The sequence below is a fragment of the Mytilus trossulus genome, chromosome 2 (genome assembly GCF_036588685.1).
Source record: "Mytilus trossulus isolate FHL-02 chromosome 2, PNRI_Mtr1.1.1.hap1, whole genome shotgun sequence".
Lineage (NCBI taxonomy): Eukaryota > Metazoa > Mollusca > Bivalvia > Mytilida > Mytilidae > Mytilus > Mytilus trossulus.
Genome location: NC_086374.1, coordinates 38,377,703 through 38,393,777, shown reverse-complemented (window position 1 = coordinate 38,393,777; position 16,075 = coordinate 38,377,703). Strand labels below are relative to the sequence as shown.

Here is a 16,075-nt window from a genome sequence, read left to right as displayed (position 1 = left end):
AATGCTCTTCAACTTCGTACTTTATTTGGTCTTTTAAACTTTTTTTGATTCGAACATCACGTATGAGTCTTATGTAGACGAAACGAGCGTCTGACGTATACAATTTTAATCCTGGTATCTATGATGAGTTTATTTGCACAAAAATAATATCACGATTGGACGTAGTTGTGTCTATGTGTAACATGGATTCATAACAATAAAACAAAATGCATAAATAAGTAGTCATGAGTACGCTGGATATGAATTAACACGAAAAATAGTATCCACTCAAATAACTTACAGTTTTCGTCAGGATAAATAAAAAGATACAAGAATATAAATCAAAGGAAGAATACACTATTGTTTATAGAAATAATAAATAATTTTGTACAATTTTGAACATTGATAATAAACTATATCTTCATAGCTGACTTTAGTCTTATGTAGACGAAACGCGCGTCTGGTGTACTAAATTATAATCCTTTGAAAACTAATTACCATAAAGGTTTTTATCGTTATTGACTGTACGGTACATATTGTCACTTACATTTTAATAAAACAAGGTCGGTACCTCTGCTTGTGGACTCTAAGCACCCAAGCATATTACCAGGCCTGTATCTAATATACTTTGTAAAGACATGGAAATACGGATATTGTGTTATATTCACGTGCTATCTACGCAGTGGTTAGAATGATTTGAAATCAAGAGAACGCCCTCGCTTTGTTATAACTCTTATAAATATATATAAATGTATTACAGCTTTCCTTTTCTTAGAATACACAACTTTTGATTAGAGTAGAAAATTTGACATTCTTGATAATCTTTCAATTTAAGTTTTATCCTGTTCTGGTTATTTTTTTTACACTTGAAGATGTACGTATTGGAAACAATCACCAAATGTACGTAATATGAATTACACCATTATATTAAGGTTCTTTATTAGAACTTCTAACAATTAAAACTATAGTTGTATGGTTCTTTTTCTGATTTAATAAAAAGTAAAATAATTTTTGTTGTATAAGTACGTGAACACTATTCAAATACAAACAAGTCTTTTCATCAACAATGAGAGGAACATACCATGTACTATATTATATTTCTAGGATTGCTGTTGATGATAATAAAACATCTTTCAAAAAGATACCTCCAATGATATATGCTTGTGCAACCATGTGGCATGAAAATCGACAGGAAATGGTGCAATTACTAAAGTCATTATACAGGTAAGACAATTGTATTTGACCCTGTTAAATTTAAAACCTCAGCACATTGTGTTTTTCATTCTATTTAACTAAGGTTGAATGTAATGTACAAATGTTTATAAGAAAAAATGGAGTCAAAATCCAATTATATTCGAAAGACATTTAAAGATCTAATGCAGTTTTTAGAATTATAAAGAATTCTGAGTCACTGAACAGAGACTTTTAAATATTGATCACGACTACAAAAATTTCCAAAAGAATAACGAAGTCAAAAAAAAATCTGTATCATTTGTATTGTTTTACGACGGAGACATGCATGTTTGGCTTATTTCAACTATCTAGTTCCGTTTTAAACCCTCTTTTAAACTTATTAGTGAAATAGTAAGTACATTGAAGGACGATAAAAAAAACCCAAAAAAAACCAAAGGTTTGCTGTATTATTATCCGCAGAAGATTGCACATATGTTAAATGTTTAAGTTACTATACTGAACGACATAAGAAACGCAACACTCATTTTATTGATTTTTTTTTACCAAATCTTGTTTGATTCTCTCACAACTACTTTTCATGCTTATCATGCTTCTTTCTCCTAAAAAGAAATCAAAATCCGACTTACCTGTGGTTATTGAACATATCGAATTTTTGAAGTCGCACGAATTTCCTAAAGCGAAATTTTGGACCCATGAAATAAAATTGAGAATGGAAATGGGGAATGTGTCAAAGAGACAACAACCCGACCAAATAAAAAAACAACAGCAGAAGGTCACAAACAGGTCTTCAATGTAGCGAGAAATTCCCGCACCCGGAGGCGTCCTTCAGCTGGCCCCTAAACAAATATATACTAGTTCAGTGATAATGAACGCCATATTAATTTCCAAATTGTACACAAGAAACTAAAATTAAAATAATACAAGACTAACAAAGGCCAGAGGCTCCTGACTTGGGACAGGCGCAAAAATGCGGCGGGGTTAAACATGTTATCTTTTGAGATATCAACCCTCCCCCTATACCTCTAACCAATGTTGAAAAGTAAACGCATAACAATACGCACATTAAAATTCAGTTTAAGAGAAGTCCGAGTCTGATGTCAGAAGATGTAACCAAAGAAAATAACAAAAATGACAATAATACATAAATAACAACAGACTACTAGCAGTTAACTGACATGCCAACTCCAGACTTCAGATTGTTTCAGTTTGTTTTGCTTTGTGAAACAGGTCTTTCAATCCTTTGCCTCACTTAAATCAGTTTAAAAATGTTGCATCTCCATTTTGCCAAGACTGAGAAATTAAAAAACTGAATTAGACCTTAAGAATACTGCAAACATGAAAACACAAACGTGCTGCAACCATACTGTATGACTTCAGAAACTCGTCTTACTGTCCTTCGGACAACGATACAAGTAGACAAGATTTGTTGCTGGCCAACAATTAACAGATCAACGTGTAATGGCTATGTAACGTCAACAGAATTTGATTATGCAACGTCATTTGCCAGACATGTTGACGGCCGCAATGTCAACTGCAAATCAAATTGCCGAGTGCCATTGAGTACAAATTCATGCCATAAATGTTTTCCATCAACTGAATTGCCAAAGAATCGACTGAAGGAAAACCTTTAAAGCCCTCAAGTCCCAACCGTGTTAATGCCACAACCAATTAATGGGTTGAACAAATGCAAAACCAGAAGGTGTAAAATAGAACCTTAAACATATCAGACAGAATTTGTTGACCTTTCTGACAATCATTTTGGCGTTTGTAACAGGCAGTCATCGCTTTTGACGGAAACACATTCATTAAAAAATAACACAAAAATAATCTGGTGTTGCGTTTCTAAAGTCGGTCAGTATATATAAAATAAACAAGGATCATTAAGGTGTATGGAAAATACATGATATGTTTATTCCAGTTAGTTGCTTGATAATCGGTTGACAAAACCTTGAACGTTTCACAGTTAAATAAAGACAAGAGTAGTATATAGGTGTTCAAAAGTCATAAATCGATTTACAAAAAACTATAACCGAGGGAAACACATCACCTGTAAGAGTGGAACAAACTATGCACATGTGATTACAACTGCCATATGCTTGACTTGATATATGACATCTTAAGAAAAATAATGTGTTGAAACTGGTTAAATGGCTAGCCAAACCTCCTGCTTTATGACAATGTTAAAATAAATCGATAAAAAAGTTAACACTAGTTGATGGAAATGCAGCACTAGCAAACGCAGTAAAAGAAACCATGACAGAAATTTCAAAAATAAACACATGAATATTGGATGTGCAAAATACCGAAACACGTCGTAAAGCATTTGAATTACAATATAGGTATACCAGTCATATTCGGGAATAAGTCATCTTCGGTAATTTAGCATCAATGATGTTGAACCACAATCTAAATTACTGATTGTCAGTTTTAATCTTTCTGTGGATGCAGTTTCTGCATAAGGATCATACGTATGTGAGTGAATAGTTATCAAAGGTAGCAGGATTATGATTTAGTACGCCAGACGCTCATTTCGTCTACATAAGACTCATCAGTGACGCCCATATCAAAATATTTATAATCCAAAGAAGTACAACGTTGAGGAGCATTGCGGATTCAAAATTCCAAAATGTTGTGCCAAATACTGCTAAGGTAATCTATGCCTGGGATAAGAAGTGGCATCGGCCATTGGTGAAAATAGTTATCAAAAGTACGAGGATTATAATTTACTACGCCATACGAGCGTTTCGTCTACATAAGACTCAGCAGTGACGTTCAAACAAATAAACCGTTTAGATAACACATATATATATATCAAAATATTTATAAAGTCAAACAAGGACAAAGTTGAAGAGCATTGCGCATGCACGAGCATAACATACATTATCCCAGGCATAGATTACCTTAGCAGTATTTGGCACAGCATTTTGGAATTTTGAATCCGCAATGCTCCTCAACTTTGTACTTCTTTGGATTATAAATATTTTGATATGGGCGTCACTGATGAGTCTTATGAAATGAGCGTCTGGCGGAAACGGAAAATTATACAGTTAGAAGAATAAGTATACTTGACAACAACATTATTTTCTTTTACCTGTGAATAATATGACGTAGTTATTTACAAAGGTGATGTTTTTTTTTCCTAAAATTGTTTAGCATTATGGTTTCAGATAAGGGAGAAGGTTTGGTTCCATTACAATGTTTAATTCCGCTGCCATTGTTCGCACCGATCCTAAGTGAGAAATCTGATGTTCAGTAGTTGTGGTTTGTTGATGTTGTTCAAAATTGTTTCTCATTTCTCGTTTTAAATAAATCAAATCAAATCAAATCAAATATATTTTATTGTCAATTAAAGACGCCCATTACAGGCAGAATAATCACAAGTTAAATTTGGTACAATGATTACAAAATGATTACAATTATTTGAATACAATAAAATCAATGATTACAACTAAAAGACAAGAAAGACACACTAATGTGTATTCATAAAATGTATCATGTTTCAACTTGACAAATACAGTGATCCTAAAAAAAAATGAATATAGGAAACTAAATTTAAATATTCTGGTTTTTCCCCTGGTGCTTTCATGATCCTACATTTAAAATGAGAAGCTTTATAAATATCTAAATTTCTACATTATGCCTCTGTCTTTTTACAGTAAAATACATAAACTCACTAAGTTTCTAGTTGTTTTTGAACAACATTTAAATAATTAATTAAATTGCTTACTTGATTAAAAATGTGACTATCTTCATTGGACATTAGCCAAATAAATTGTGATTGATAGTCTAAATTGTGAAAGTTTTTGTAACTTTTAACTATGTTGGAAATAATGGAAACTCTCTCACTTTCCAAAGATGAACATTTAAGTAAAAAATGGAGTTCATCTTCCACTTCTTTTTTACAAAGATTACAAATTCTATCCATTGCCTGAAGTCCCTTGTATCTGCCTAATGATTAGACAGTTGGTTTCCCGTTTGAATGGTATTACACTAGTACTTTTTTGGGGCCTTTTATGGCAAGCTGCTCGATGTGAGCTTAGGCTGTACCTTGACATTTAATGGTTTACTTTCATAAATAATGGAGAGCTGTATAATATTCCGTTTAGCAATACCAAGAAATTTCTTTTATATCAATAGAACTATTCTAAAGCTTTGTCCATGTGGGGTGAATTTTAACACTGTTAGCTAATCTAAGAGTCAATAATCATTACCCCGCTTAATTTGTTATGCTCGTGCATGCGCAATGCTCTTCAACTTTGTCCTTGTTTGACTTTATAAATATTTTGATATATATATATATGTGTTATCTAAACGGTTTATTTGTTTGAAAAATGAAAAAAAATATTAACACACCTACAGTTAAGTCTATGTCATATCTTGACATAAAACAAATATAAATTGACCATGAGAGCATTTTGTTCGACATAAGAAGATTTCAGCTAACCAGTTGGGAACTTTCTATTTCTATGTAGCAACAAACCAGCATCGCAGATGTCTGGGCTTTTAACTTCTAACGATTATCCAGATCATGCGTTGTATATGACGATTTCTTAGATAGGGGGTTGCTGCTAACATGGAAGCAAGTGGTTAAGTTAAGTCATCCCCTCAAAATGTGTAAAAAGACTATCACACTCTGATAAATGTTATTGTATATATGATTCACAGTTAACAATCGATATGTTAAAAAAAAATTAACAAGAACTCCGAGGAAAATTTATAACATACACAGCCAATTTTGCATAGGTACTATTTTTGTACTTAAAATCTGTAGTAGTGAAAATTTACTTTTGATATTTAGTACTATTTCTTTACTTTAAAATTATTGTACTATTTACGTATCTGAATTTTACAGTACTTGACTTGTACTTAAAATTTTGGTACAGAAATAAAACCATATGCGATCACAATATTCCATGTTTGAAAATCATAATTTTGAGAAATTCGAAATAGACGTAATATCAAAATGCTCTAAAAGTTACGTTGTAACCAAAAATATGTAGTACTTAAATTTTCAAGTACAAATCAAGTACTGTAAAATACAGGTACCTAAATATTACAATAATTTTAAAGTAACAAAATAGTACTGAATATGAAAAGTAGATTTCCAGTACTTCAGATTTTTGATTCAGACATAGTAACTATGCAAAATTGGCTGTGTAAAGAACTAATAACAATTACTTTTTTCACCGAAAGAGAACTGCTCTGTCTTTTTACTGGTGCCTAACGAACAGCAGCATTTGTTTCCACTTCTTGAGCATCAGGAATCACCTATTTTGTGTTTTACACATTTTAGTTTGTCTTTTCGTTACCTTTTTTCTAGCCATGGCGTAGCTCGTTTACAATCAACTTATAAGTTTGAATATCACTTTACCCTTCCGGAGCACATGAGATCATCCCTAGTTTTTGGTGGGCTTTGTCTTGTTTATTCTTTAGTTTTCTATGTTGTGTTATGTGTACTATTGTTTGTCTGTTTGTCCTTTTCATTTTTAGCCATGGCGTTGTCAGTTTATTGTCGATTTATGAGTTTGACTGTCACTCGGGTATCTTTCGTCCCTCTTTTGGTATCTTTCCTCTTTCGGTCTGACCTAGATCAATAAAGAGAAACGTAAAGCATATTTTATATATACTATAAATATAAAATGTATTCGATAGAAAAATGAAATTATTATATATCTTTTCAGACTTGACACAGACCAGTTTGTAAGACAGAAGGCTGTTGAAACATATATTTTACAAAATGAAGGTGAAGAAGTGATAACCGGAGAATTTGAGTATTACGAATTCGAAGGTAATGGGATAATTTATTGTGTATATGAAAGTCTTGGCATTTATATCAAGATAGACAGATATATATTGGCCTTTATTCACTTTTTTTTTATCATAAATATATTCTATGATTATACCAATGGATACCTTCCAATTTCTTTGAACATAATCGGTTTACACGACTTTAGTTGACATTTGTCGGTTTTATGTCTCTTTGTCATATTCCCCATTTCCATTCTCAATTTTTATTAAAGTAAATTCGTTGTTAATTGAGGTTATCTAATTAAGAAGAAATTCCAAACACATTAAACGAACGTAGACATTATTTTTCTTTGTGTTGTTTTTCGGCGTTGTAAGTTTGTCTTTAACTTAAGAGTTTGATTATCACTTCGGTATCTTCAGCCTCTATTCATGTACAGAACGGAGCATGGTTTCTTTTCATAAACAAAACTGACCACAAAGGAGTAAAGCACTAGAAATAGTTGACACATTTTATGGAATTACACATTTTTTATCCATAGTAATGCGCTTTTTAAATTATTCCTTAAAACAGTAGTACATTTCAACTTGATTTTCTAATATAAGTCAGATTTGTAATTTGTATATTTATCTATTTACTGAATCAATGATCTCTGTTTTACAGCTCACATTTTATTTGATGATGCTTATGAATTGGATGATAATGAAGAAGAAATGGTGCCTAACAAATTTGTGAGACTGTTTACCGAGGTCATGCAGGAAGCTGCAAAGTATGTTAAATATTAATTGCAAACTTGTTATTGTATGGTTTGTATTAAAAAGAAAAATCACAAAAATACTGAACTCCAAGAAAAAAATCTAAAAGGAAAGTCCTTAATCAAATGTCAAAATCAAAAGCTCAAACACATCAAACGAATGGATAACAACTGTCTTATTCCTGTCTTGATATAAGCATTTTACAAAAGACTATTTTCAAAACATATCAATTTCAAAGGCAGCAGTTTTTAACATTTTTATAAATATGAACAAATTACAGCTATATAGGGAAGATCTTGTTAATATCTTTAATAATCCATTTACAGACTTTTTCTTACTTTCAAATAATACAAATGAAAGACAAATAAAGATATATGAGAAAAGAAAATGTTAGATACTTAACATACATAGTAGTTTGCAATTATATTTACTATAACATATTATAAACGTATGCTGTAGTGCAATCCATAAGAAAAACGTAGAGCTTAGAAAGCCGAGAATAATTCCATCTCCCTATGGAGCACAGTTAGTATTTCTACTTCCTGGAAACAACTTAATGTATGTTCATCTCAAAGACAAGAATAAAATACGACACAGGAAGAGGTGGTCCCAGGTATGATAATCGCAGCAAAAATTAATGTATCAAACACTTACAAACTAACATATTTGAGGATATACTGAAGGTCAATGGTAGTTATCAGACAAAGTTAGAAACTGTTTAATGTAATAAAAACAATGTAGAGTCTGATGTAATGAAAAAAGGTTAAATAAAAAGATTTGGGGGTAAAAATTAATGAAGCAACGAACTAACGACTCAGAAAAAAACATCAAATTAATTGTATAATATTGTTAAGTCTGAAAAATAAAGCACATGATGGAGAAAATACAAAATAATTTAAAAAGATAAAGACGAACAATTTCGTTTGATAAAATAATTAAAACCTGACATCACAAAGCTCACCAAAATTCCAGGATGATCTCCTGTGCCCAGAGGTGAAGGCAGAATGTGGTTACATAATTTTATATGACGACATCGACATGCTTAATAAAACATCATTATTACGTACGAATCGGGTGTATTATTGATTTGCAATGGACGATGAATCATGTTTCAAAGTGTAATTAGATCTTTATTTATTATTTGTAATGCTATCTTTATTGGCATTGATATTGATTTTTTTCAATGACTTTAAGTAAAACTAAGAATTATTTGTATATACATATGTACATGCATGGCGCTACAATCTATCTTCGCCTTGCATAAGGTCATGTTCGTCTCTGAGTGTTAATGACGTCTTTACAATAATTTCATCGGAGGTGTACTGATTGATATTATAGTCTGAAATGCATGATTTTTTTTATATTGTTATTGGCTTTGAACTTGCTGTCAGTATTTTCGAGTACTCTCAGCTCTGTACTAAATATGATTTTGTTTTTGTTAGATTTAATTCTGCTTTGTATCGATCTGATGAGTTTAGCCCTTTTCATCTGATTTTAATAGTCAGGTCAGTGTTTTGGAGTTTCGTTATTTAAGTCATATAGGTGACGTGTTTCCTTCGGTTTTGGTTTGTGACCTGGATTTGTTTTCGCTTAATCGATGACTATTGACCAGTGGTATACTACTGTTGCCTTTATCTGATATATCTGTCTATGAGGTTTGGGCTTTGCTTATTGTTGAAGGACAAATGTAGACTTAAACTTGTTAAATCTATGTCCGTATGGTTCTTATGGAGAGCTGTCTCATTTTCAATCATACCACATCTTCTTAATTTTATATCTCTCGTTTGCCCGAAAAGAAAATGTCGTCCAAACTGGAAAATATATTTATAGCTTATTAAAAAATACATTTTACTTATATCTGATATGTTCAAAATATCAGTAAACTATAATGTATAGAGTATATCACTTTTCGGGCATCTGTTATGACATGATCTTTATTACATCAAATAATTACATTGCATTACAATTGTAAACCAAATAGGATTTAACTTCATTTGAATTTGCATGATTAGCTGCAATTTTATGATTTGATCGGATTTATAAGTCAATCACGCCTAAATTACCCTCGATGTTTATGACTGATTCCACAAAACAAAAAGTACATAATGATATTGACAAATGGTGTCAGTATTTTAACATGTCAAAATTTATCCTCTATCTTTTGTGGAAAATCGGCATTTTATCCATCTGACTCATATCCTTTCGTTTTAAATGTAATTGGATTATATATAACTCAACAGGTATTTGAAGCATGCTCACTTGATTTAAAATAATCACCTGTTAAAAGTAAGTAGTTCCACAATTTACTACATTATATTTTTTCGTATATTTACTGAATAGAAAGAAAGCATAAAGAATGTTCATATGTTTGATATACTTCAGGTAATGTACATGTACTACCTACTTGGCTATCGCTTAGGAAATGAATGTAAGGAAAGAATAAAACTTTACTTGAAAGAAGACAAATTTGATGACCACATCACATGGGATACTGAAAAGAAAGATGGAAAATTTGGGAAAAGCCAGATATTTAATTTTCTGGATGATGAAGTCTTGTATAGGGTGAGGTTATCCTATGGAAATAACATAAAACGTAAAAGATTATAAAATGTTTTTTTTTTTCATATATGCAGTATTCTAAAGGGTGTAAGATGAAGCTTCTGAAAAAAGTAATATTGTACATTAAACGATATTTTCTGTTCGATTTTGTTCTTTAAAAGGACATTTCTTGAAATAACTTTTTTCTTCAATCGAAAGTATGAGTCTTACCAATTCTACGTCTTAAACAATATCTTCTCTCCCTTCAATGAACATGTCTGCACTGTGTGTAGTCTTGAAGACATCAAAGATATCTCTCATATCTCTATTAAATGGGTTTCTGTGTATAAACATATCAAACTTTTTATCAAAATGTATTTTAAATTTTAAATAAACAGAATTTCTATTCTTTTGAAGGCTGAAAATACGTTCATATTAGCTTTAGATGGAGATGTGGATTTTACTCCGAAAGCTGTAAGATTGCTTATTGATAGAATGGTTAAGAATGAGGAGTTAGGTGCTGCATGTGGTCGTATACATCCCATTGGCAAAGGTGGGTATATATGAAGCACACTGACTTTTATTACATTGTTTGTCTTTTACAAAATATTCTAATTCATTTATGCATCAGATTTAGAAACATATCTTTTATCCTATACCGTGTAATTTCTTTTTATACCCCACCTACGATAGTAGAGGGGCATTATGTTTTCTGGTCTGTGGCTCCGTTCGTTCGATCGTCCGTCCGTCCGTCCGTCCATCCGTCCGTTCGTTCGTCCGCAAGTTAAAGTTTTTGGTCAATGTAGTTTTTGATGAAGATGAAGTCCAATCAACTTGAAACTTAGTACACTTGTTGCTTATGATATGATCTTTCTAATTTTAAAACCAAATAAGACTTTTGACCCTAATTTCGCGGTCAACTGCACACATAAAATGAAAGTGGGATTATCAGGTTAAAGTTTTTGGTTAAGTAGATATAGGAAGATGTGGTGTGAGTGCCAATGAGACAACTCTCCATCCAAATAACAATTTAAAAATTAAACCATTATAGGTTAAAGTACGGCCTTCAACACGGAGCCTTGGCTCACACCGAACAACAAGCTATAAAGGGCCCCAAAATTACTAGTGTAAAACCATTCAAACGGGAAAACCAACGGTCTTATCTATATAAACAAAACGAGAAACGAAAAACACGTATATATTACATAAACATACGACAACTACTGTACATCAGATTCCTGAGGTAGTTTTTGATGAAGCTGAAGTCCAATCAACTTGAAACTTAGTACACTTGATGCTTATGATATGATATTTCTTATTTAAAAGCCAAATTAGACTTTTGACTCCAATTTCACGGTCCATAGAACATGGAAAATGATAGTGCCAGTGGGGCATCCGTGTATTTTGGACACATTCTTGTTTAGTCTGTAACAAGTGAATGATAACAGTTGAAACCATAAAAACGTTAATCTGTAAGAACATACAATTGATGTCTCTTTCCCCTGGTTTTATAACCTTTACCAAACTATTCACATTCAAAACTAAAAAACATTAAAAATTTGGTCCCGCTTTGTTTCATATAATAATTCTGATTAACGTAGATGCTAGTATCGTGTCCGAGTGACAGATAATTCTTTCTTTGTAAAAATAATCTCTGAAACTGACATCATCAAGATTCTTGATATTTTATGTTTGGACGACGTGTTTTTTTCACAAATAATCGGCTGCACATAGGAACCATATATTCATCTTCTTGTCGACTTTTATCTTTATTCATATGGTACAGACTTCATACCGGAACTTTGTCAAGAGAATAAAAAAAAGCTATGTTATTTATTAAATTCACACTCCGCTATATAGAGGATGTCATCTCGTTTAAAAGTTAAAAATTTAGTGACTATGTTCAACGCATTTATTGCATCAGGCATATACAATTAGATCTGCGTCTCAGATGGAATAGCTGTTTCAGAGATGACGGATATATTTCGAAACTTTGTTCATTTCTTCCTAAAATATGACATACCGCTTTAGACTAATAACCGTGTTTGTACTCAAATGGGCAATGCAATGGGTACCAAATACGGAGCAGGATTAATTTACCTTTCCGGAATATCTGAGATCATCTCAAGAGGGGTTTGTGTTGTATTTCTTACATGTATTCTTTATTTTGATATGTTGTGTTAAGCTTCATGTTCAATGTATTTTGATCATACTAGTATTTTGTTTTGGCCATGTCATAGTTATTTCGTTGTCAATTGATTGATTGTATGATTTGAAGTAACATAACGGTCGTTATCAACTTTCAGTTTAATTATTTTATTGGTGTCTCTTTTTCAAATTTATAAGTGTTATAAAAAGAGTTTTTTTAATCACCATAATTGCTGTATCAATATTGTTCCTTTATGAAACAGACGTATAATTTGCACTGATTGTTATTTTTTGCAATAACGCAGATGTTTTTAAAAAAAAACCAACACTTTATAAATTTTGATCGTAACATCGTGTAAACATTCATATATTATAAGAAAAAAAATATGTATTTGAGTAGTATTGATAAACCAGTAGTTTTTAATTTTACAGGTTTATTTCTCAACTAGTTTTTATAATTCTCTCATCATTGAAGTACAGTCATTGTAAAACTTTTCTATAAGTGCTACATGTGCTTCCAATTAAGATATATGTTTCAATGAATTGCATTTTAGAGCTGGTTGTCTTACTAATAGTTACACAACTCGATGGATGACACAATATTCACTTGGGCATCTATGGTTTTAATAATTAATTATTTCTATGTCATAAGATCATTACAATTTCGACTAAGATTGTTTTCAATTGTAATAGGTCCAATGGTATGGTATCAAAAATTTGAGTACGCCGTGGCCCACTGGTTACAGAAATCGACAGAGCATGTCCTTGGATGTGTTTTATGCAGCCCGGGATGTTTTAGTCTCTTCCGTGGATCAGCTTTAATGGATGACAATGTCATGAGAAAGTATACTATCAAACCCACAGAAGCCTCACACCATCTTATGTATGACCAAGGTAATATTTAGAAATATCAGACGGAGAAATTCGCTATTGAATGTAAGCTAGACTAAGTATTTGATTGTTTAAAATAACTGTGAAATATTAGAAGATTTTTATTATTTCATTAAAGAATTCTTAATATGAATTACTAGGATATTAGTAATTATTGTAATCAAATAGTTTTTTTTTGCTTGTATATTCCAATTGTAATTGTAACTATGCTGATATCTTCGTTTTGTGATTTGAAAAAGGTGAGGATCGCTGGTTGTGTACATTGCTGCTTCAGCAAGGATATAGAGTAGATTATGCTGCTGCCTCAGATGCCTATACTTATGCACCCGAAGGATTTGGAGAATTCTTTAATCAAAGAAGGCGTTGGATGCCATCAACAATTGCTAATATTATGGATTTACTAACAGATGCACGAAACACTGTGTCTATAAATAACAATATCAGTTGGCTGTATATGATTTATCAAGGTAACTTTTTTATATAGATTCCTCTTTTTCAAGAACTATCAAAAGTTTGGACTGGAACATATACCAAATAGATTATTCTCTTAATTTTTTATATTCAAATATGGAATACATTAAAACTAAATATGTAAACACTTCTTGCATCCATTTCAGCATTGTCTAAACGTTTGCAGTTCAAAAATGAACTGATTACCTTTAGTTTCATGTTCAAATCATATGAGTTTTGTGTTTTCCCTTCTGATTCGGTCTCTCGCTCAATCATTACAGTGTGTTTGTTTAGCAATTATGCTTATTAAAACTGTAGGCATTACAATGTAATCGACTCTTTTGGCATTCAAATATATGGGAAACAATTATTGCTTGACATACGATGACATGGTTAGCAGCTGACGTTTTAGGTTTATAACTGGCTCCAAAATATTGTTGTGTAATGAAGTTTTTTAGATGTAGCTTAATAACAATCTGTTGGTCTGGTCTTTGTTAGTAATTTATGAATATCGTCTAGCTGTACCATTGTGACGTTTTCCAACCATCAACATTATTATGGCCTGATTCAGATTTTCATGACTTAGTTGAGGCGGTACGAATATGCAACATTTTATTAAACTCAAAGAAGCATGTTTTTATATATATGAAGATTAATCACTATTATGTAAAACCAAACTCATCAAAATGTGAGTTAAATCCATCAGTTATTTGTTTGGTTTAACGTTTCGTTTTCATTTCTCGATTTTTTCATGTACTTGTCGAATTTTGTCTTTCTTAAATTAAGTGTTTAAGAGTTAACCAACCATTATAGAAAACGGGGCAATGAAGTGTAGACGTTTCGTATTACGAATATTGTTTCATAATGGGAAGGTCAATAAGGATATTTGTTGGAATCTTAGATTATTAAACAAGTTTTATATTGTTCAAATACATTTCAGAACTGTTAATTTTAGATTCCGTACAAAAATTACGTCAGTTTCGAAATATACAGGATTATAAATTAATGTTTATTTATTATTTATTTACCAACTTCCCTTTTGTAGGAGCTTTGATGTTGTCGACCTTGATTGGACCTTCCACAGTAGTTATGATGATAGCAGGAGCATATCTAACGGTTTTTCAATTAAATCTTCTTACATCTTATGCAATAGCTCTTTCGCCAGCTATTTTGTACATGATAATATGCTTTACTGTAAAGCCTAAATACCAGATTATGATTGCAGAAATATTCAGCGCCATTTATTCATTCATCATGATGGTCGTATTAGTTGGGTGTCTCATTACAGCCGTTCAGCAGAGTCCCTATCACCCAAGTGTGATTTTCCTTGGCTCAATGGTCTTTATTTTCGTTTTTGCTGCCGTTATTCACCCATGGGAATTTCATTGCATTTTTTACGGACTACTGTACTTTGTGTCTATTCCTAGTGGATTCTTATTATTGATTATTTATTCCCTGTGTAATATGAACTCTGTATCTTGGGGGACACGTGAAGTTGCTAAGAAAAAATCACAAAAAGAAAAGGATGAAGAAGAAAGAAAGAAAATCGAAAAGGAAAAGAAAAGCTGGTTCAACCGCTTTATGCCAGTTAATCAGCTCAAAGATTTAAGAAGTATATTAGAGCTCTCAAAAAAGGAAACAAAAACAAAAGAAGACAGAGGTATACAAACTGAAGATTTAAATGAAGTTGTTGTCGATACGAATAAAAAGAAAATGGTCAGTTGGGTTGATAAAACACCAGAAGAAACAATTCATGACAAAACTGTTATAATATCAACGACGGGTAAACCTTTTGATTTTCTGCACAAGCCAAAATGGACGGAAGATAACGACTTTAAAAACGGCAAAGTTATGTCTATGACACCAGAGGAAACAGTTTTTTGGGAAGAATTTATCAAAAGGTAAGTAGTTTGAAGTATACTCCCAATACAAGCAATGCTTTGTGGGGTTTAGCTAGCTTTAAATCGATGTTCAATCCACCAGTTTCTACATCATAGGAAAATGTCTGTACAAAGTCAGGAATATGATAGTTGTTATCCATTCATTTTGATTTTGCCATTTTGTAAGGGACTTTCCGTTTTGAACTTTCGTCGGATTAAAGTATTTTTATGACAATACTGTTTATAACAGATGGGAATTGTATTATTATTATAACGCAATATACAGCGATCTATAAGTTGTTGTAAAAGTACATAAACGGGGGCAAGATACCAACAATTTTACGCAAAAACAATGTCAAATGGTAATGAAAAGAATAAAACCAACAACAGCACACAAAAAGCTACACAGAAAATATCACTAACAACATGTAGCTCAGTTGCATAAGAAAGACATTTATGAAATAAGATGTATTTCGTCATAGTTATGGTAAGTT

General features: G+C 31.8%; 1 protein-coding gene across 1 annotated transcript in view; it reads left to right on the top strand.

Moving 5' to 3' along the window:
• Positions 1-16,075, top strand: part of LOC134707160 (chitin synthase chs-2-like) — a 30,011-nt gene that overhangs the window by 9,733 nt on the left and 4,203 nt on the right. Inside the window, exons 11-19 of the mRNA XM_063566705.1 lie at positions 1,084-1,203; positions 6,855-6,961; positions 7,583-7,688; positions 8,134-8,287; positions 10,057-10,236; positions 10,630-10,765; positions 13,054-13,254; positions 13,491-13,718; positions 14,747-15,602. Coding sequence (XP_063422775.1) covers positions 1,084-1,203; positions 6,855-6,961; positions 7,583-7,688; positions 8,134-8,287; positions 10,057-10,236; positions 10,630-10,765; positions 13,054-13,254; positions 13,491-13,718; positions 14,747-15,602 — 2,088 coding nt within the window. The remainder of the gene's footprint in view (positions 1-1,083; positions 1,204-6,854; positions 6,962-7,582; positions 7,689-8,133; positions 8,288-10,056; positions 10,237-10,629; positions 10,766-13,053; positions 13,255-13,490; positions 13,719-14,746; positions 15,603-16,075) is intronic.